Below are 23,908 nucleotides of genomic sequence, written 5' to 3' on the forward strand. Positions count from 1 at the left end.
CCATCACTTATTCTGAATACCATGAACTTACGGTACTATGAAACAGGTGTACTTGCTGGAAAATGCAAAACAAAAAACACAAACATACAGTGACCAGTACAATAATGTGTTTGTCTTCCAAAAAACTTTTTTATATATATACAATCAAATGATTAAACTTCAGGGCATGAATTGTTCTTAATTGATTGTCCTTCAAATGTTTAATTTGGCTGAAAATAAGTATCTATCAGCAGGTGCAACTATATTTCTTTCAGGATACTTCTTTCTATAAAACTGCCACTGAGACTTATTAAAACACTTTGGGTGAGATTTCTTCATGCTTTCCAAACACTTAAATAACCAACACGGAGAACTGAGTGAATTTCAACACAGTTTTAAAAAGCATGTAAATAGAGGAAATAATCTAAGTCAATTGAAAATGTTCCAAATTGATGACCTTATTGATTTTCTTTTATTAAATTGTTTGATATAGTTTCAGGCCTTTGAAATGAATCCCAAATTCTCAGCATAAAATATAATGAACTTTCAATAAAGCTAATGAATTTTTTTTTTTCTTGTGAAGGCATTAGTTGTGTTTGTCTGGTCACTTTGTAATTGACTGAATTGCCTTCCATTGAGAAACGAGATCGCTCCATTTACATGAAGAATAAAAAAAGTGATCACATTGACATGTGGATATACATGGGAGCGGTCTGGGATTGGTGAGGGTTTGTATGATATCCATATAAACCGAAAATAAAAATCTATGTTTATTCTTAATTGTAACCAATTCTTAATGAAATTCATGACATCAACTTACAACTAACAACTATTTATTGAAAAATAATTTGAGTAAACAATTACCTTTGCACACAAAAAATTGCAGTGATATAACCTATCAGGATATTAGATATATTTAATAGTCTACAGTAAGTGGGATATTCATATAATGAAAACTTCAGAAAAGTATCTGAAAAACAAGGGGAAGATCTTGGCTCTAAATTGCAATCATGAGAATTGTGAGTTGCTTTCATCCACTACATTTATAGCATTGCCTCTGTCGCCCCCCTTTGGTATAGCAAGAGATCTGCAGGAAGCGATGGAGAGACAATATTGTTGCGTGCAGTTTTTCTAACTAAGCCAAATTAGCTTAATTACTCATCTTTAGAAAATGTGTATTTTCTCCCACAACTAAATCAGGATAAATTAAATCAATTTTGAGGCAGAGTTTAATTAAGTTGCACAAAGGCCATATTATATAGAGATTTAATGTAAGAATTGTTTCAGTGAAACTTTACTGACATCTGACATTGAACCATCCATCCAATCCAATCCCAGCTGCTGTGGGGGAGTGCGGGATACACCCTGGACAGGTGGCCAATCTGTCGCAGGGCTAACACAGAGGGACATAAAACCACTCACACTCACACCAAGGGGCAATTTAGAGTGACTGATTAACCGGACATGCATGTTTTTGGACCGTGGGAGGAAGCCAGAGTACCCAGACGGAACCCACGCACACATGTGGAGAACAAGCAAACTCCACACAGAAAGACACCGAGCCCCGACTGGTCCAAGATATTGAAATCACTGACAAAAAATGTTCAAGACAAAATGAAATCTAAGACACGTACACAAAAGTATGTTGCTTTATTTACATTGGTATTCTGAAAGAACATAAAACAACCCAACTTGTACCACTTCAACATAAAACCAAAAAGTATGCTACAGTATTGACGCTATGGCTATGTTTGAACAAATGTACAGACTCTACAAACTCTGATCGATTTGCAAAATCAGTTACTTTTGAGAGGCTTTCAAAATATACACATAATCTTTTGATACAACATAAACAAAAAGGATAAATCCAAATATCTCACTGTGGGTTTTGACATATCAAGTTGCAAATATTAAAACGTTTGCAAGATTGTTATCTTAATGATGAGTTGCCTGTGTCTAATTCAACCTGGCAATTGTAGTTAAACCAGTGTAGACACTTTTTAGGTGGTGTTAGTTTCTACACTCCATCATTTCCATTACCCTGATCCTTATTTCAGTCTTCTGCTTTCTTTTCAACTGCAGGTGTGTTTGTTTTTACAGTAGGACTTCCTAACTCCTGTGAGGTCACTTGTCCTTGTTGACTCACTGATTTGCTCTGTTGCCCATGTACTGGCTGACTCTTAATGTTTTGTTTCACGCTGGAAACATCAGCATTCTTGATCATATGATTTGGGAAACGAATGAGGCCTTCTTTCGGTGTTGGTAGTAAGGCACCTCGGGGTCTAGGGGGTTGGCCGGGAAACATTTTCCCTCCACGGTTAGGATCAGAACCAACAGGTCTATTCACTAAATGCAGTTTACGAGAGTCTTGGTGTCTTGCAAACTGATGAGGACCTCTCTGTTCTGGTTCTCTGTGCATTGCATCTGGACCTCTGCTGTCATGCACTGGGCCCACCACACCTCTCCTTTCCTGTCTTAAATTATTTTCAAATCTTTGTGTACCTGGTCCTTCATTAGGATCTTGAACACTAAAATTTCTATTTCCAGGTCTCTGAAGTCTTAGACCTCCTGGGCCTCTTCTATCACAGCTTTCCATCTCAAATTCTCTCCTGCTATGATATGAATTGACTGAACCTGGATCTGTAATGAAATCCCCACGTCCTTTCCCTCGTGGTGCTCTCAGTCTCCCTCTGAAAGCTGGCTGTCGTTTGTCATTTCCCATGTGTAAATGATCTGGTTGGCTATCTTCACCGTGTCTTTCATTGTCTTGATAAAATGGTCTAGAATCCCCATGATCAGGCTCTCTCCACTCATCAAGATGTTCCTTTCTAGGCCCTGAATCACCAGAATCATTCCATTCATCCTGTGCACCAATTCTTGGCCTTGGAACTTGTCTAAAGCTTAGTCCTCTACCTCCTCTACCTCTACAACCTCTCCGTTCATGAAAGGGTCCTTGCCAACTCTGTTCTTCTGATCCTCCCCAGTCATCTCTTCCATCATGTCTTAAAACCTCAGAGTGTGGGGGATTTGGCCTGATGCCTGGCTTCCTACAGTCTGGCTCATGTGATCTTATCCAATCAGGTTCGGGGTCTTCAAAATGTGAATCACTCATTTCAAATCCAGATTCCCTGAAGCTGTAATCTTCTGATTCTTGTTTATCAGTGTGCAGGCCCTCGCTGTCAGGTTCTTCTCTTACATAACCTGATTCTCTGAAATCTTGGTGACCTGGACCTTTTCTAATTGGCTGCAGAGCTCCCATAACAGGGGGGCGCATTCCTCTCCTGAATTTAAATTCTGGTTCTTCTGAAGAGGGTCCTATTGAGTTTGGTTCTATCACCCCCGACTGTGAGCTTTCCAAATTCTGATCAAAGCCCTGCCCATGGTAATTCTGTTCTCCTGGTGCTCTTCTTTCAGCAGGCAGTGATCCATCAATAGGTGGTCTCCTTTCAAAACCTGGTCCTTTAAAATTCAGACCTCTTTCGCCTTGCTCATGTTCTGACCAACTGAAACTTGAGCCTTCTGACACTCTCCTGTCAGGCCTTGGACGACTCATAGTTGAACCTCGACCACGTGGTCCTGGTCTACTAAAATCAGGACCACCAGGCCCTGGTTTACTAAAATCAGGACCACCAGGCCCTCTTCTACCAGGTCTAGAACCCTCCATGAATGAGCCTCTTCCACCAGGTCCTTGAGCCCTAAAATTAGGATCCCTGCTTCCTACCAAGTCATTCACAGGGCCCTCCACGACAGGACCTCTCCATTCTGGTCCTGGTCCTATAAAATCTGGACCACTTGATAATCTATTTTCAGATCTCATACCACCAGCAGGACCTCTGCCATCAAATCCTGGCTCACCAAGATCTGGACCTCCAGGCCTTTTCCTATCAGACCCAGGACCAGCAATGGATAAGTCTCTGTTTTCAGGATGTGGTCCTCTGAAGTCTGGACCTCTAGGCCCTCTCTCCACAGGCCCAGGACCATCCAAGGATAAACCTCGGTTTTCAGGCCGTGTTCCTCTGAAATCTGGACCTCTAGGTCCTCTGTGATCATGTCCGGGACCATCGAAGGGTAAGCCTCTGTTATCATGACCTGGGCTTCTGAAATCAGGTCCAGAACCATCCATGGATACTCCTCTGTTTGAAAGCCGTGGTCTGTTTGTTGGGCCAGGTCCTCTCTTCTCAGGCCCAGGACCATCCATGGATAAGCCTCTGTTCTCTGGACCTGGTCCCCTGAATTCTGGGCCTCCAGGTTCTCTGTGTTCCGGCCAAGGTCCTTCTATGGATGAGCCTCTTTTTTCAGGTAGTGGTCCCCTGTGCTGTGGACCTCCAGGTCCTCTTCTATCAGGCCTCGGGCCATCCAAGGATAAGTCCCTATTCTCTGGACCAGATCTTCTCAACTGTGGACCCTCAGGTCCTCTTCTATCAGGTCTAGAACCATCCATGGATAATTCTCTATTCTCAGGACCAGATTTTCTCAACTGCGGACCCCCAGGTCCTCTTCTATCAGGTCTAGGACCATCAAAGGATAAGTTTCTATTGTCAGGACCCGGGCTGCTGAAATCGGAACCTCCAGGTTCTCTGTGTTCAGGCCAAAGATCTTCCATGGATGAGCCTCTGTTTTCAGGTAGTGGTCCCCTGAATTGTGGACCCCCAGGTCCTTTTCTACCAGGCTGAGGGCCATCCATGGATAAGTCTCTATTCTCAGGACCTGATCTTCTGAACTCTGGACCTCCATGTCCTCTTCTATCAGGCCTAGGACCATCCATGGATAAGTCTCTGTTGTTAGGATCTGGGCCTCTGAAATCAGGACCTCCAGGTTGTCGATGTTCAGGCCAGGGACTTTCCATAGAAGAGGCTCTGTTTTCAGGTAATGGTCCCCTTAACTGAGGACCTCCAGGTCCTCTCCTCTCAGGCCTAGGCCCATCCATAAGTAAATCTCTGTTACCAGGACCTGTCGATCTGAACCCTGGACCTCCAGGTCCTCTCCTCTCACCCCCAGCACCATCTATGGGGAAGTCTCTGTTCCTTGGACCTGGTCCCATAAACTCTGGATCAGCAGGTCCTCTCCTGTCAGGCCTGGGACCATCCATGCATGAGACTCTGTTGTCAGGACCTGGTCTTCTGAACTCTGGACCTCCAGCCTCTCTGCGTTCAAGCCGAGGACCTGCCATGGATGAGCCTCTACTGTCAGGACCTGGGCCTCTGAAATCTGGACCTCCAGGCTCTCTGCGTTCAAGCCGAGGACCTTCCATGGATAAGCCTCTACTGTCAGGACCTGGGCCTCTGAAATCTGGACCTCCAGGCTCTCTGGGTTCAAGGTGAGGACCTTCCATGAATGAGCTTCTGTTTTCAGGTAGTGGTGCCCTGAATTGTGGACCTCCAGATCCTCTTCTATCAAGAATAGGACCATCCATAGACAATCCAATGTTTTCAGGTTGTGGTACCCGGAACTCTGGACCTCCCGGTCCTCCCCTGTTAGACCCAGGACCAACAATGCATAAACCTCTGTTTTCAGGCTGCTGTCCCCTGAAATCTGGACCATTATTCTTTCTTTGATCAGGCCCAGCACCATCCATGTAGAAACCACCATTATGAGGCCCTGATAGATTAAACTCCGGACCTCCAGGCCCCACCTCTCCAGGCCCAATTGCCTCAATGGCCTGGCTTCTCCTTTCAGGTCTGGGTCTTAAGAAATCTGGAGGCCCAAATACTCGGTTTTCAAGCCTTTGAACACCCATTTCTGGACCTCTTCCAATAGATGCTCTTAAATCTGGTCCTGTAGGTCTTGTTCCTTCAGGCCCCTGACTGTCGATACATGATTTTTTGCTTTCAGGGCCTGGCATCTTGGATTCTGGAGCTTCTATATTTTGCCTTTCAGACCACACACCATCTAATCTTGGCCCTGTAGGCTCAGAGCCCGGACCCCATGGTCCATGCCCATAAGGCCCTGGACCAACAAAACCCGGACTTCTCCTTTCAGGCCATAGTCCCCTTATTTCTGACCCTCTTACATCAGGTCTTCTAAACTGTGGACCTAGATGTTCTCTCAGATTAGGCCCAGGATCCCCCATTGCTAAACCTGTGTTTTCAGGTTCTGGTCTCACAAAGTCTGGGGGCCCTTTTTCTCTCAGATCTGGCCTTTGAATATCCATAGCCGGTCCTGTTTCTTTAGGACCTGTGAAATCTGGCGCTGGTGCTCTTCTGTCATGTACTGGAGTGTCACTGTCAAGTCGAATATTTTCAGGTCTTGGTCCCAAAATAGAAGTGGTAGCTTGTGTTGTGGGCTGCATACTTGAATCTCTCATAGCAGGCCCTGACTGTCCAAATTTTTGGCATTCACCAATTACACCAGATGTTTGTTTCTGTATGTTTACTCCCTCCCTATCAGCCTGAAGAATTCTCCAGTTATTTTGAACAAAGGCCCCTTCTGTGCCTGGACCTAATCTACTGTGATCAAGTCCTCTCCAGTCATTTCTTACATCTGACTCCGACCCACTCCAATTTAGATTCCTTGAATGTGAATCCAAACCTTGACTTTTCATAGCAGGACTGGCACCTCCTATTCCCGAAACTCTGTAATCAGGATGTGCATTCCTCTGAGCACCTATATCTGGATGTAAAATCTCTTGTCTGTGGCAAGACAAGTTAAGGCCACCAGCTTTACAATGCACATTTATCTCCTCTTTCATGTCTGCATGTGAGTTCTCATCTTTTAGTAGTTTTTTCTCACCAACTTCACTGGGCTGCCTTGCATCTGTATTTAGATGATCCACAACTGATAAATGACTCCTGGATCCAAGGTCCACTTTATCAGATCCATCTGTCAATACACCCTTCATGGATAGATCTTTGTCCTCATTTTTTGGGACTGAGTGTGCTCCGACTGATTTAGAGGTAGCAATTGCAAACTTCTGTCCTATGTCAGGGCCAGCACCAGAATAACTTAATTCTGAATGCATCAAACTAGAGCTTTCTCTTTTTATTGATTTTTCTGTTTCAATCACACCCTGATTTCCAACATTAAGACTTTGTGAAAATCCAAAATCCAATGTTTTATCATTTGTTTGATTTCCAACATCTTGACCAGAAAGAGAAAATTCATTAGACTCTGTTGCGTAATCACCACTAGAAAGACTGAAAAGGCCAACAGGTTCCTTGTTTTCTTCTTGTACAGTGTTGCTGGGTTTCACAAATTGTGGCTCTGGATCAGGGCTCTCAGGAGAATCTCTAATGGGTGGATCAAGTTCTCTTAAAGGAACAGTTGTTACAAGTTTATCGTGAAGCTGAGGACGCTGTTGACAGGATTTTTCGACCTGTGATGACAGAGCAGTGGGTGCATCATCAGCTATAGCTGTGTCAGCTGTAACTAATGGTTTCTGAGGTGATGGACATTTTTGTGGCTCTGAAATTTCAAGCTTGGTATTATGAAGCTGTTTCTGTGAACAGGGAGTGGAGATTTTGTCTGTGCCAAGGTTACATTCTAACTCAGATTGACCAGGATCATTTCTGGTAACTGAAAAGGATGATGATGATGATGTGCTCCTCTCTACTTCAACTGAGTCTTGAGCATTGTATGAAACACTTGCAAGTTTTGATGTTTCATAAACTTCAGGGAAGGGTCCTCTGCTTGGTTGGGGGGAAGGGGACATAGAATGTCTTTTTCTAGAAGAAGATGATGATCTTCTTTGTCCATGAGAATGTCGGCGTGTAGTGCGGCCTTTGCGATGGTGCCCTTGCCTTTCAGAATGATCTCGACCTCTGTGCCTTGACCTGTCCCTTTCACTTTTTCTGTGTCTTTCTCTTTCTCGATGTCTTCGGGAATGTGAAGGAGAACGCTGTTGTGACTGTCTTGAAGGACTTCTATGGTGATCCCTATCATGGCGACTTCGTTTCTTTGGCGATGACCTGTGCCTTCTGCTTTTGTATGAGTTTGGAGATGCACCTTTGAGACTGCCGCTAAGCCCCGATTTGACAGATAGGGAATCACTTCCTTTAAATACATCATCTTGAATTTCATCAAAAAGTGATTCATCCTCTGGATCATAAGCAACATCAGAATCCTCAATTTCTCCAGCAGATTTGTTAGAGTCCTCTGCATTTTCGTGTGATTCATCTTGCTCTACAGTGGCTGTTGTCTCAATATTCACATTTTGATGGTCAGCTGCACTTTCTATGTTACAACCATCTGAGGTCTCTCTGAGGGAGCAGACGTTTGCCGATTCTGAGGGCTTTGACCCCATCTGCTTTAAGCTGCTCTGAAGAGATGGCAGTTTGTTGAGAGGCAAAGTTTTTCCTGGAGGAGACATGAGAGAATCTGAAACTGAAAACTGAGCCATGAACATGCCCACAGCTTCTCTTTGTTGGCGGAGTGCTTCCTCTTGCTCTTTTAACTGCCGTTTCTGCTCTTCTATTTGCTTATTGAGCTCTTCAAGCATGCGCTGCTGTTCAGTCAGTGTTGCGGCTGAGACAACGACAGTACCTGTAGGAAGGTTTGATGTAACTGTAGTCTGCACAGACATTTGCGCTGGGGCAGAGGTGGGAACTGGTGTTGGGCATGATGGAGAATCTAATGTTTCATCGGGTATAGGTGGTTTTGTGGCAGGAGTGTCACTTTGAATATCTTGAAAGATTGTCTCATCCTCTGGATCATAGGCCACATCGTCTTCCACAAAGTCTGACAATTTTGCATCGTCTGCCTCAACTTTGTCTAAGGCCTGTGGAGCAACTGTTTTATATCCCATCGCTGGGTCATACTCTTCCTCTGGATCATATGGCCGATCCAAGTAATTTTCTTCATCCTCCATCTTTTTAACTTTTGACTTCTGTCCATACTGTTGGACAATGGGGTCCAACATTGATCTGGACACGTCAGAGGGCATTGAGACCTTTTTAGTACTCACTGCTGGTTTGGTAGAATGTGCATCAGAGGAGGTTGTGGAATCAGACGATTTATGGCTAAACAAAGTCGTTAGGATGGACGGCAATGCTTTCTTATCGCTTGATGTTGTGGGGTTATTGTCAGATGTGCAACTTGATGTTGGCTGTGTTGGAATGACACTGGCTGAGGTAGAAACAGGAGCCGCTGTTTTAATGGAAGGCAAAAAGGATGGTATGGGGATGGTAACTGAGCCAGACGAAGAAGAGTCTGACGGTGACCCAGGACAAGATGGTGATCCCAGAGGAGGGGTAGTACTAGCAGGGGTCTCTGGATCATAGGGCTGAAATATTTCCAATTTGTCTGAACCATAAAGGACGGGTGGTTTTGGGATCCATGCTGGGTCTTTGGACATAAGTACTTTGGGTCTCTTCTCTTCAATTTCCTGGGGCAAGCTTCCAGGACGCTTTGTCCTTTGAACAACGGCTAGACCCAAAAGAAGATTGGGACGGTTTGTTTCTAGCCCTGAGGGAAAAAAAGGGTTAAAGTATAAAACATTATGTACTGTATTTTGTCTTCAAACACCACAAGTTAAAGCAGAACTATGCAACTTTTTGACCTCAATAAATGTTTTTCAGAATCCCTGTGGGGGTAAACAAAGACTTGGCACGGTGATTCGCCTGTCCCTAAACTCCCCCCGGGGTCTGTGTCCTGAAAACAGTACTTGCAACTTTCAGAGGAGCGGACCTGACTATATCTCGCGAGAACAAACCTACTTTACGGCACTCATACGTGACTACAAGTATAAAAGCGTGTTAAACAAACATGAAACCCTCGCTAGCGTTAGTAACACCACCCTTAGGTGCTCACAGATGGCAGAACAAAAAAGACAGAAAAAACCTTTGTCTGACGAGCAGAAAAAGGAAACGGGAGTGGGACGCTCTCTGCATGCGGGGGCGGGGGGAACGTTTGCGACAGTGAGCTTTCACAGGAGACCAGTAGGGGAGAGTGAGAGCAAAAGTTGCATAGTTCTCCTTTAATACAGTAAGCAAAATGACGATGACACACTTGGAAAGTAAAACATTATTTTGTTAATTTGACTGTAAATAGAAGTGAATGATTAAAAAAATGTTCAGATTTTCGAGTTAATAGAGTAGAATTCATTGCTCTCTAATTTTGATTTTAAACACATGTAACTGAAAGCGAAATATTACTTTAACGATTTGGTCATGTAGTTTAAATACAGATAATTCATGTTGAGCCTGGAATTTTTTTGTAAGCAGTGATCAAAGGCATATGCAAACATTTAAAGTCACAGTATTGTCTCACCTGGTCCTTCAAGAGGTTGAAGTATGGATGGGATTGGTTCTGTTGCGCTGAGTGGGACAAGATAGACATCCTTAATGGAACGATTGCCATTGGCGACGACCCCAAAACGACCTCTGCTGCTGAAATAGGAAAACAGGGAGACGTAGGCCACTTCTTCCTCCTCTGTCGCAGGTTGAAACCGGATCACACACAGCTCCTGATGATCAAAACAAATAGAAAGAGTCAAGTAAAATATTGACATTTTTCTCACAGTTTTAAAGCATTATTGCATAGCAAAAAAATTCTTGCCTTTGTCAGTGAAGTCTTGAGTTTTGCCACATAGTCCCAGACTGTTTGGGGCAATATTCGCCCTCCAATTTGTATGGTATCAGGTAGATCCTACACAACACAAAAGTTCAATGTGTTTAACAGATCCTGTATGTTGTTTGACAATCAAAAATCTTTGAATTCTTTAAGACTGGATAATTTATAGATATAGTGTATATTGCTTTACCGCTTTAAGATTTTCAGCAGACCCTGAAACCAGATATCCCTTGGTGACAAACTTGGCTACAGTAAGCATGTTCAGAAAACCTTTCCACAATATCTCTTGCTTAGCCAGGAACTGAACAGTCTCCTCTGCTGGGGATTGAGAGATCATGGTCCTACAACAGAAGCCACAATTATGCAATAATAATTATTACATTGTAACTACAAATGTACTGATTTTAGTCAAATGCGTACTATGTAAAACAAAGAAAACGGATGTGCTTGTGATGTATATTTTGTGTTCTTTGAATACCTTGACAATGTGCCAAAAAGTCTTGGATCTGCAGTGGAAGATGGTTTCATCAAAATGGATTTAGGCAATGTTTTCATTGGTGGTCGAGAGGGTGCTGGTGATGCCTGAGAAGCCGAGCTTTCGTTTTTGAGGACATGAGGGATTGCTTGGCGACGAGTTGTGTCACTGGACCCAAATGTATTGCTAGGTAAAGGTGGAAATCTGTTTGCTGCCGTACGGGGGTCTCGTTGTGTGATCGATACAGTAGAAACAGCTGGAATCACAACTGGTGCATATCCTCTTTTCAGTGCAGTAGTGTTGACAGAGTCTTGAGTTGGTGATGCAGGTGAGTCCATAAGGGGGGAAGCAGGAGAATCCAAAGTTGGAGAAGCTGGAGAATCCATTAGAGGAGACGCAGGTGATTCTACTATAGTCAGTCGGGGAGAGTCAATGACCAGTTTGGGAGAATCCATTAAGAAGGATGCTGAAGAAGACATGTCAGGTGAGTCAGGTGGTGCCCGTAGGGGGGAGTCATTCCCCGCAGACCTTCTCCAAGATGATTCACGCTTATCTCTCGATATAGAGATCTTTGGCTTTTTCTTTTTGGGTTCCTCTTCTTCGACAGCTAGCATTTGACCTTTTCAGAGAAGAAAAACAAAGGGCATAAAACAACGAAAAACGTAAACAAGTGTTAATTTGTCACTTGATTGTACCTGTTGAACATGGTTTTGAACTTACCAGTGCATATTTTGCATTTCAGGTCAAAGAGGTGAGCTTTGTGTTCCGAGGTTGTGTCCTTCAGCATGCAGGCAAGAATATCTGGCACAACAGCAGTCTGAGTTGGTTGTCTTGTTTTGGGCTTAAGAATAGGCGGAGGAACAGTTTTCTTTTGTTCCTGTGGTGCAGCGAGACAAACATATCAAAATGATCAACTTACATACTGTACTATGGAGCAGATGAAATATGATATAAAACTGTGCCAGAATGAATTTAGCACAAAGGCAGATACAAACCACATTTTCAGGTTTTTTATTCGGTCGAGGGGGATTCAAAGTGGGTAGATCAATCTTAACTGCTTCAGGCTTCTGAAAAGTGCCTTCTTTAGCAGTTGAGGACTAAACAGAGAGAGACAGAGCAAATTCATATTTCAGAGTGAAAAAGAAGAAAATTCTATCTATTTTAGTTTGTTATGCTTCACTTGGGCTCCTGCTTACCTCTGCCGTGTCTTTTGGACTTGGCTCGGGGGCTTTGACAGCCTGCATATCCTTCTGGCTCATCCTGACCAGTCTGAAGGGTCCGATTTCTCCACGTACCACCCTATAGAGCAAGCCCTGATAAAAACAAGAAATACAAAAGTTCATTAGCAAAGAACAGGCTAAAACTATATAAATCCAGATGAGCTTTCATCTTCACTATATATTTGTCATGGTCAAATGCAGAACAGAGATCCTAAAACTTAAGGGGTTTAATCAATTATTGGACTAACCTTATTTTTTGGGTCCTTCAGATTGAACATTATAGTTCTGTACTTGTTCATGTACTTGCTGTCCGTGTTTCGAAAAATGTCAAACATCTCCATCTCAATGCTTGCGACAAGTTTGGCAGCTTCACTCTCCGACATCTCCAAATCCTCACAATCGCACACCCTTAAATGAAAAGAGTTAGTGACCAAATAATGCATCAACAGGCAGATGAAGACTGTCATATCAATCTTTGATTGCTGCTCACTTTTAACAGCCAAGACGGTTGACTGTGACCATCGTTAAAAAAATGGTGAAAGTCAAATATTTTACAAATGTGACTCAGGTTACTCTAATAATCATACATACATAACTTAAATTCATATATTTGGACTTGATGATGGTGTGTGTGTTAATATCTTTTTTTGAAGAAACACCACCGGAAGGTGGGAGGTTGTGAAGTTCATACACGTCTCTTAAGTCCTACTCACCTTTTAAACAGGATGCCTGTGAGGGAGCGCTGGATGCTCTGCCTGACCACGTTATTCGGCTGAGAGGGTCTGGAGGAGGGCGCGCTGGGTGCTGGTGACACAGGCAGGTTCCGAGGTTCATTCGGCAGTGTTGGTGCTGAAGAAGGCTTCTGGGATGATGCTGAGGCTGCTGGATGACCAGATGTAGACTGAGATGCAGATGGCCTCTTTGGGATGACGTACGCAGTCTTGGTGACCACAAGAGCCCCGGTCTCATGATGTCTGGTAGCAGCACTACTGGTGGCTGGAGGGGGATCGGTGTTGGCAGGGGTGGGTGGGGCTGAAGGATCTGATTCTGCAGGTGCCTGCTTTGCCATGTCACTATCCACTGTTTGCTTTGTGCTTTCTTGAGAGGGAGTCTGTGGTGGCACTGCCTCTGCTGCAGGCTGAGAAACCATGGCAATGTCTGCAGATGGATCCTCTGGACTTGGCTTCGAAGTTAGAGCACCCTCTTTATCAGCTTCAATATTTTCACTGTCCAGATTAGCTGTTGGAAGAAAGAACAGAAATTTGGTAAATATAAAACGCAAAATACCAATTTTTGAGGACCAGTACAGGCACGAGTATTAGTCTTTTAGTTAGTTGCCGATACCGAGTACTGATACGAGAACTTTAAATCAAATGCTATTATGCCTGATTACTCCACAAGTAAACAAAACGCCAAGGAAATTCTTTGCCGTGAACCACTTCCAACTGCCGTACAACCTTCAGTATGCATTAGGCAGAGTGTAGCGTCTCTATGCCCGCTGTCGAGCAAAGAACTGAGCTTGCATCCCTAAAAGAAAGTACAGTGATTGTCAGTGACACAGTGATTGTATTTGTGTTTGTGGTGTCTATGAAGCCTCTTTATGATGGCTTCTGCAAACATACAACCACTAATCACAACTTATAAGATGTTATAAAATCACAACTCAACTTCAACTATCTACCACTTTTTCAGGGATCAAACAGTCCCTCATACAACTCTCAACCCTCCGCCACTTCAGACCCAGAGAGGGGTGCATCACTTCCTCTCGTGACCTTCAGTAAGGGAACTAAGACTGAGCAGGGACTGTGCAGACCAGCTCTTTCAGCTGCTTCCGTACATCTTCAACCTCAGCCTCTGCCTGAAGAGAGTGCCAACTATTGAGTATCTCACCAAAAGACTGCAATGTGTAAAGTTTCACAGCAGAATCTTGAATGAGGTGGTTTGCAGTTGAGAAGTTCATCATTGTTCCCTGTTCTCACTTGGACTTCCACCACAACCCAAATAGTTCTCCAATGATACAGTCATTGTTGGACATGTGTCAAATGTGAATGACCTGGAGAAATGGGAAGTTGTCCCCTCCTTTGTCAACTGGTGTGATCGGAACCATTCCCAGATCAATGTGAGGAAGAAAAATGAGAAACTCGAAATGTTTCAAACTTATGAAAATCCTGGACCTGGACCTGGACACTGAGACACGGTAACTACTTTGGTGTTGACCAGGAAAAACAATCCAGATGTCCAGTATAAGAGGGGTGAAAGTTGACTTCACCTGCTTGGGAAACTGAGGTCTTTCAAAGTCTGTCTGAGTCTGTTAAGGACATTTTATGACACTGTGATGGTATGTGCTGTCTCTTGCAGTGGTGTGCTGGCACTTCTACAGGACATAAAGAGGCATGAACAGGCTGAAAGAACTCGCCAGGAAGTGTATCTCTGTCCTGGAGACACTCCAGGATACCTCTCAAGGAGGTGTGTGAGAGGAGGGTCTTAGCAAAGCTGAGATCCATCATGGACAACATCTCTTACCGTCTCCACAACACTGTGGAGTCCTGACCAGCTCTGTCAGTGGAAGACTGTAGCAAGCCTCCATACAAGAAGGACCTACCACAGGCCGTTCATCTCCTCTACAATAAAACTGTAAACCACTGCAAGATAATCGGCTATAAATATGTACTTTCATTGTACATTCTTATTATTGTATCATTTTCTGTTAACAAGTCATTCAAAACTTAAAATAGTGACATTTATTATCATTTCCCCCCCTTATTTATTTTTGAAATGTGGAATATTTTTATTATGCTTTTTTCTTTCACATTTTGTTACATTCTTATTTTCTGCAAAGAATTTCCCTCTGGGATTATTAAATTATTCTTATTCTATTCTATCCACACTCTCATGCAATACAGAGCTGCGGTGAGAACTGAATTTCTGCATGTGGAATGAATAAGTTATATCTAATCTCTTACCTATTGTTCTGCATTACTATGTTCTGGATCTTTGTTGCCTCGGTCTCTGCTTTTTCTGATATGTACTGATTGCATTAAAATCATCTATGGAAATTATTCATGAAATTGCTAAATGTATTACATTAAACCTCTGAAATATTGTCCTTCTTGTACAGCGATTACAAGTGTTTGCTCAAATTGTAAATCAATGAATCCTGTTGGCTGCAAATAAAACTAAAATAACAATCCAATTTATATCAAGGATATTTAAAACTAAATGTTTTTTTTGTATGTACTATCCAAAAATCTAATGATATATGAAAAAAGGAATTTAAGGAGTTGAAAATAATAGAAAAACAAATCAATTATAAAGTCTCTGCCTGATAGATGAACATTCAATAGCTTCATTAATGGGTTAGAATTTTATGTAGATGTGATGATGATTGTATTTCTAAATATTTGAGGTTGAAAAAATAATAATGCCATGAAGCAAATGCTGCTCATTATCATTAATGTCTCACTGTTTTCAAATAGATTTGTAAGTAATTTTTTTGCAGCATATTGGGAATGGAAAAAAAAACAAGTTCTGTGTATTCTCGAGACAATTAAGACCAAATCATGGCACTTAAAACTGTTAAAAATTGCAGGGTTAAAAATAAAAATATACAATGATTATGATTAGCATTGACCTTTCGTACAGAAAAAAATATTCAGAGTAGAAAAAAGTATGAGACATCTTGTAGGGATGTACTGAATGTATACACAGTGACAAGTATGAGTATTTCTCAAAATGACAACTGACGTGTGCCAATCTGAAAACATAGAGAAAAACTGATTAAGTTTGTTCGTAATATACTGAATTGTGTTTGGGTGTGTGTGTGAGAGAGTGAGAGTGTGACAGTGACAGTGAGAGTGAGAGAGAGAGAGACAGAGATAGAGAAAATAGGCTTCTTTACAATAAAATCAGGCATTTCAAGGGGTTAAACTAGATTTTTTTCCAGTGAAAAAAAGAACGTTTGAGGGTATAAAATGTTATACATTACGATAAACATTCTCAAGTCCATATTATGTATTTGATGAGATTAGGAAAGAGCTCTGGGTAGGATGCTGGAGGAGCCATACTGGTGGTGCTAAAAATCTAAACATCATGTTTTACATAAATGAATAACAGCTGAGAGAGAAATAAAAAGCGCTTTTCTAATGCCTATCCAACATAAAAAAAAAAGATGAACAAGAATTAAAGGGAAAGATTAACGGTATTATTTTATATCAAGCTACAGTTGCTTTTTTTAAATATATATGTGGTTTTAAATTATAATCTGAATACAATTTACAGGACGTTACTACTGAAAACTACATAAAATCCTGATTTTCCAATAGGTCAACAGCAGGCAGTTACGTCTGGATCTGCATCGACCTCACTCTCTTAACTGGAAGTGCCAATAAATAAAATGTCTAGATTTAGTATTTCGCTCAGTTATCAGTAGCAAGCTGTGTTTAGCTGAGGTCCAGTCTGTCAATGATTTGAGAAAATTATATAGAGCCTAAAATGGATTTATTTTTCTACTCTCATTTCAAACAACACCGAACACGTTTTGCTGGCATGTGCAATCAATACAACAATGACTGAAATTTATAACACAGATGTTCGACTGCCCGATATGTAGAGTGTTTTTTCCTCTGGACAGACTGAGGGCAGAGGAGAGAAGCGGCACAGAGCTGCTGCAGGCAGTGTCTGAGGTCAGCAAAATGTTAACAGGTGAAAATTATTACAACCGGCACTGCCTGAAGCAGGAGAATGTTTTGATGCAGTCAAAAATATAAATCTTATCGATTCAAGCTTCTCATTCATGATATTGTGGAAACATTAAGCTTCCAACGTTTGGAAATAGTGTTTTTTTTTATACTCTTTTCTCTGAAGCTGTTTTTTTTTTTTTTTTTATTCCCCACTTGCTTTTCTTTGTAAAAATAAGAAAAGGTTATGTTAAGGGATGCTTGTAAATGTAAGTGATCAAAAGAAAAATAAATAACAAAAAGCAAATTTCTAAAACACAAATGTGGTGAAAAGAATGCACATACTTAAAATCGTTGTGCATACAAATACTTCATTTAAAAAATTTGGAAACAATGAATTGCTGAGTGTGTACCTATGTGCAAGCTATCTGTTTATGGGCGGCTCTGTAGCGCACTTTGTATTACAGTAAATCCTCTCATGAGGGGACATCCTGAAATCCAAGGGGTAGTGTCCCCTGGAGACAGGCGTCCCCTCCTTAGAGGTGAGGACTAAATGGAGGACATGTTGAAAACAACAGAGTAAGGAGCTCATTGCTGATAATGAATGGTCAAAAATCCCAGTGGAGACATGAAAAAAAGCTGCTCAGTAATTACAGGAAGAGTTTGATTGCTGTAATTGCTAATGAAGGCTTTTGTATTGATTACTGAGAAGGATGTGAATAATCCTGGACATGCCACTTTTTGTTCAAATGTAAATCAAAGCAGAGAAATATTTCGGTGATAGTGCTTCTTGTGCATCGTCTTATTAGCTTTGGAAGAAGCCTTTATCATTTCTGGTCAAAAAAGTTTCTGGTTGGATAAAAGTAACTTCAAGCTTAAATTTGCCTGGAATATTAATAATTTTGGGTTAAAACAGTGTGTCTGCATCTAAGTGACCTCATGAAAGTGACTCAAAACAATGCTGCTCACATGTCAGACACTGCAACATTCTAACTTTGGAACTGTGCCAGAAATTTAGTGGAGAAGAAGACAGAACTCACTCTCTGTAAACAAATGCAACATAAGCAGATGTCTCCTTATTAAACCAAATAACATCAGGAGTTCCTGCAGGGCACTGGGAGACGCACTTGAGAAAAGCAGTTTGACCGTATTTGTGGCCATTTTCTTGTCCAATCGGACTGGAATTTGCCAGAAAAAGTAGTCCGTTATCCACGTTTGGAAAGGTGCTCGCTCTTTAAGGTGTGTTAACAATCGGAAGCATGTCTATGCACGCAAATTTGTCCTCTCGGCAAAGGTGCCCGGACTTCACAAGCCCCCTCGTCAGAGGTTCCACTGTATGGCACAATCAGTCACCCAGGGCTCCTTTGTCATAACGAAAGTTCTTGCAAGGGGAAAATATTCCCATGCTTATTGTGAACAAAGGTATCTCAACAGCAGACCAGAGAAACACCACAGATAAATGTCTTAAAAACAAAACAACTAGTCCATTCTGCATTGACAGTGAATACAAAGCTGCAGGATGAAACCTAATATGACATTTCCTTATTCAATAGATTGTTCAACACACTGTTTCCAGTAGTGGATCAGCTGTTTGCTTAACTTAAAAAAATACAAATAAATAAAAAGTGAAATGTGCAGTTTGACAACAAGAAAGCCGAAGAGAATCCATGATGATGAAAAGTTGAATTAAATGTAGGTTGGATGGTCTTCAACCAGACAATATCAGCAAAAACCAACATATTGATATCAAACTTGAAAGGAGGGGTATTATGCAAAATCCACTTTTCTGAGCTTTGTATAATGCTATAGTGTCATTTCCCCATTAAAAAGATGCATGGAGCTGTTTTCTGAACCATTCACGCATATCTGAGCAATCCCTGAATCTCCCCCTGGCAGCCATGTTGAGCGCTGAAACTCTGTGCTGCACAGCTCCGCCCATAATGCACAGCTCCGCCCCATCTCTAACGTAGTCTGCACAGCTCCTCCTGCACAGCTCGCGCTCCCCCGCCCCTCTCCACTCTCAAAGAATGCACATGGAGATGGACACTCTGAGGGCAGCGTGTCGCTAAGCTGAGCTTGACACATGCTACTTTCATCATCCAACTTTGGGCAAAGCTGTTGCTTGACTGTGCTGTAGACTGATACTAAAGGGCTTAAAAAAACAAAAAAACAACACGTAATACCCCCCCCCCCCCCCGCTTAAAGAACTATATTATGACCCCAATTTCTACCTTATTATCCAACTGATCTGAACTGTAGTCCAAATCTGAACATAAATCTGCACACTATACAAGCATGAAAAGCTGCAGAAAGCTGCAGCGGAAGCAGCATGTTGATTTGTAGAGAGGTAATAATCAGTGAATGAGGCCGTTGTAGCTCCACAGCATCCTCATGAAATACCAAGAACTATCAAGAATCATTAAGTAATTATTACTGGCAGCGGAGGGCTTTGGCTTTCCACCTCCTGACAGCGTCAGGGAGGTAGATGACAGAAGGGCTTTCAGTGAGTGTTTGAGAATCTGAGTCATCTATCTGTCATTTATACCCACTTAAGTAGGATTGAAATGTTGTGTGGGACAGAGAAATTGGTAGTTTTCACACTTTCAGACACCCCACCCCCACCCCCGCTTTCAACGATACAGACCAGCTCTCACACATTCATTAATACATTTATTCACTCACCCACTCATCCTCTATACCTGCTTTATCCAAAAGTCAGGGTTCACTCAGGACGGGTAACCAGTTCATCACGCCCTGTTTTTGCTTCATTAAAAGCAGAGTTTTTCCAACAAGAACTTGTGTGTTTATGAGCTATTATGAAGTTACTGATGTAATTCTTCGTTCATTTCATGTTGCCATTGTTTACCAGCATTATGTTGTTTTATTTCGTTTTTTAACAAAACAATCAAGCTTACAGATTGAAAATCATGTAGCTTTCAGAGCGTCTGATAGAAAAAAAATTAAATTACAAAGCTTCATATTGGATAGCCTAACAACATCAATATGTGTTTCATTACTCAACTTTCTGTTAAGGAACAAGTGGGATAAAACCTGTCAAGATTTTGTGAGTCTGTCTCAAAAGGAACCTCATTTGACACTCACAGAATCAGGATGCTCTCAATGGAGGTGAGAAAGGTTGATCAAGTACATCCCATCTACCGAAGCACATAAGAAACTTTCATTTCTTACTCATATTTTCCGTGCTGGTCTCAGCACAGACAAGCAGAAATGACAGAGCTAAAGAAACTTTAAAAAAAAAAAGTCATTCACGGGTCTAGGGGACAATGAATGGCAAACATTTTCTTTGCTCACCCTTTCTGTGTTAACAGTCAGATGTTCATGTCACCACAATTAACATCTGCATTCAATCACAACATTCTATGCATCTTCGTTTTTATTACTGTTAATATTAATATTATTATTGTTACCATAACAGAAAAAAATTGCATCATAATGTGCATCAGTTTCTTTGTGTTTCTGTTTTCAGCAAACACTTCATCAAAAGATGGAGAAAGGACAGAAAAAAAAAAAGGTTTGAAAAAATTAATGAACTATAGTGTCCACCACAGCCAAAACATGTCATGGAGTAGAAAATATATTGGAAGTATGAAGTAGCACCAGACAGAAACGTTGGAATTTTTTTTCCCTATCTGCCAAAATGCATAAAGACAGCACATTTGCTCAAAGCCAGATAAACTGAAATGGTAGCCAGATGGTCATTTTCAAGATTCGATTTGGTCACAATTTTCTGCAAATTTAACAAGCATCAAAACGTATGTACAGGTTTTTTTTTCCTTCTAAATTAAGCATGACTATGAGACAACTTCTTGCAGGTTTCATTGCAGTTTGCTATATAACATAACATAGCAAACATAACTTGTGCTATATCTTCATCAGACAACCTCATAGTTCTTTCATTTTCTTTCTTAATGTCTTCCAACCTAAAGCAGTTCATCAGAATGTCATGTCTCGAGTCTCGTTGAAGAAGATGCTTGTTCGTGAGGGATTGCTTTGTTTTTCTATAAACACTGCAATGAGATGGCTATCTTATTGGTGCAACAAACAGCTGTCCCTGGCAGAAATGTGCCAGAGGCCCTGGTCATCCTACATGACATGTGACAGCATGTTCAATGAAGCTGACCTCAGTGACACTCTGAATGTTCACCCTCCAAAACAAACACACTTTGGCTGAATTAATTTCAAAACTAACAGTGCAGTAATCACAGGTGAAAACTTGTCATTTGTTGTCCCAGATGTGTTGGCAGCTTCAGTGTGTTGTGCTTCTGGTGCAGTTACATTGGTTTGGCAGGCAAAACCAGGCAATCGGTTTCCATTCTAGTTTGTCACACTGCTGTGTCCAGAAGATTGCAAGACTTCTTATTTTCATCAGTGATATAAATTTTATTTATGCAATACTGTGGTCGTCATGTTTCACTCAAGTTTAAGAATGCAGACTCTATTGATTCCTCTATTTAGTTTTAGGATTCATATTCTGTTTGTTTTTGCTACTTCTGATGCTCTAGAAGCATCACAATGGGGTACAGACAAGGGAACACTGGACCATAAGGACGGGCATTTGATGGAAGTTCTTTACTCTGACTCTGTCTTCAACAACAAACACCACGTCAGTAACCCCCCGACGTGCCCCTCTAATTGTTGTCGTGTAGTGGCCACAAGGAGAGACCTCTGCAAGCTGCTTGCTGTCTGTTGGCCCAGCTCTGGAACAAATGCATCCATCTCTAATGACGATCTTTAGTGTTTCGATTGCGATTTACAATTTCCACAAGCCGGCCGCCTGCCGACGTCACATTATCGGCTCGATTAAACTCACTTTGAACCATGGCCAACTGGCTACTAGGAAAGATCCAGATCCTACTGACTGGGGTCTGACTTCATATTGCTATTGGTGTTAGCTCAAGTCTGTGCAACAATGTATAAATTGCATTTTAGGTACACTGCAGCCTTTTTCTTTCTTGTAGTGGGGGGTGGGGTGGTGGTCTGCAGGCTGTTGCCTGTGTTTTGCTTGTTTGCTGAGGGTTTTCTTCATGTAATTTAAGATAATGTAAAATGTTCTGCATGCCACTGTTCAGCACGACTTGTGCATGTACAGAATTGGAAATGTTTAAATCAAAAAAAAAAAAAAAAAAGAAAGAAAAGAAAACCACGTATAACATGGTTTTGGAAAAGCCAAAAAATTGAGTCAAATTGAGTAGGTACTGGTCGAAAAGCCCCAAGAGTAGCATCTCACCAAGTCAAGGCTCAAAAGTAAGTTATAAATCAATTAATACCTGCACTCAGAATGCAGTTTCGTTTTTTGTTTTTCCTCATGATAATGATCAACGTTAAGAATGGTGTTGGTGTTTATATTGTTTTGTTTGTTTGTATTCACCATTGAAAGCATTGTTGGAAGAAGTTTTTATTGACTCATTATTGTTGGCTACCGCTTAAAATGTGCGTGTGGTAGGTGGTCAAAGTGAGTGAGGAGAGTGGGCTGGGGTGAGGACTGTCGCGGCCCACAAGGTGTAAAGTAACATTCAATGCTGTTAAAATGAGCAGTACAAAGTTCCTCTTTTTAAACAACTTCCCTACTTTGATTTGCACCAAGTTAGATGTTCATTCAGCTTTGCGTAGCTCAATGAATATCATATTTAACTGGTGAGGGCAATATTTGTCTAATGGTGCTACATTACATCTTACAGAGAAAATGTAAGATCTCACCATGAGAAGCCTGAGTGTGTGTGTGTGTGTGTGTATGTGTGTGTGTGTGTGTGTGTGTGCGCGCCGCACACGTATGTAAAAGTCCATAGATATACAGAGCTGAATAGGACCACACAGTGGCGCCGTGATTTGCACTCCTGCGTCAAATGCCGGCCAGGGCCTGAGGCCTTTCTGTGTGGAATTTACATGTTATCCATTTGGAACCTGCCACGGTCCAAAAACATGCATGTCAGGTTAAGTGGCGACCCTAAATGAGTGCGCATGGTTGTCTGTCCCTGTGTGTTGGCCCTGTGGCCGACTGGCGAACTGTCCAGGATGTAATCCGCCCTCGCTCATAAGTAGCTGGGATTGGCTCCAGCACACCACACAGAAAATGAATGCACGAATGGTTATGAAAAACATTTGTGATGCTGTGGGGTAAAACAGGTGGCAGAGAAACCTATAAATCACTGGTGGGTCCAGTTAAGGCAGGGGTGTCAAATGTGAATCATCAGATCGCAGCCCTGCATGTTTTCCATGTCTCCCTGCTTCAACACTGCTGATTGTAATGAGTGGCTCGTTAGCAGACTCTCTGCTGAACTTGGCAATGGAACCTTCACGGGATTCAAGTTTGTTGAAGCAGTTAGACATGGAAAACATGGCTGTGGGCCTCCAGGATGAGTGTGATGCACCCGAGTTAAGGATATTTAATATTTTAATACAGTGGACATGGTTTGTTGTTTTGCCAAATAACAGCTGCAACCGGTTTCAACAATTAGATGCTACATTGTTTTTAAAATAAACTGCCACAATGAGGCAGCACTACAGCAGAAGCGTGCAGTGGACGGTTCTGAAGTAGCACAGATCTACATAATCCACTCAGCACACTAATCTGTGATTAATAACTCATTTTTGGGCTCTCTGTAGAGTTTTGAGAGAAGATAGTGTTTCCTTCATTGGGTGTTGGAAGAGGAAGACAGTGGCCCTCCCAGAGGACGGTGCACCTCTATACTACAATGGTACATGGGGACTATCTGCAGTGCTTTACTTGTTGTTGCATGTCCTTGAATCGACCACTAGAGGGGGCTCGTGTTGCACACTGAAAATTCTAGAGAAACTGAAAAAGGAAAAAAAATATGCTGGAAACCTGTAACAGTTCCTCACAGAGTAATCTGAGGAAGGTTAAGATGAAACAAAATGTGAAATAGATCAAGAATTCAGTCAAAGAGTGACAATACTCATAGCCCCTTTGATACCACAGTATCCTGAACTCACTACTTCAGCTTTTAAAAGTGATTCAAGCAAACCTCAGTAAATGTGTACTCAAAAGCAGCAGGGTAAATCATTAGCTGTCC

The 23,908-nt window shown here is 41.8% G+C and overlaps 1 protein-coding gene across 2 annotated transcripts in view; it reads right to left on the reverse strand.

The window, feature by feature from the left end:
- Positions 1-1,612: 1,612 nt before the first annotated feature.
- Positions 1,613-23,908, reverse strand: part of LOC115407527 (death-inducer obliterator 1) — a 31,019-nt gene continuing 8,723 nt past the window's right edge. The window contains exons 7-17 of one of the 2 annotated variants that reach the window (XM_030117893.1): positions 12,894-13,419; positions 12,429-12,588; positions 12,157-12,273; positions 11,956-12,057; positions 11,681-11,837; positions 10,964-11,579; positions 10,676-10,826; positions 10,471-10,560; positions 10,183-10,378; positions 5,078-9,378; positions 3,882-4,055 (exon numbers count right to left, since the gene is read on the reverse strand). In XM_030117893.1, coding sequence (XP_029973753.1) covers positions 4,026-4,055; positions 5,078-9,378; positions 10,183-10,378; positions 10,471-10,560; positions 10,676-10,826; positions 10,964-11,579; positions 11,681-11,837; positions 11,956-12,057; positions 12,157-12,273; positions 12,429-12,588; positions 12,894-13,419 — 6,446 coding nt within the window. In that variant the 3' untranslated portion in view covers positions 3,882-4,025. Of the gene's footprint in view, positions 9,379-10,182; positions 10,379-10,470; positions 10,561-10,675; positions 10,827-10,963; positions 11,580-11,680; positions 11,838-11,955; positions 12,058-12,156; positions 12,274-12,428; positions 12,589-12,893; positions 13,420-23,908 lie in introns of both variants that reach the window. The other variant, XM_030117892.1, reaches the window with a different exon arrangement.

Source organism: Salarias fasciatus, chromosome 20 (assembly GCF_902148845.1).
Source record: "Salarias fasciatus chromosome 20, fSalaFa1.1, whole genome shotgun sequence".
NCBI lineage: Eukaryota > Metazoa > Chordata > Actinopteri > Blenniiformes > Blenniidae > Salarias > Salarias fasciatus.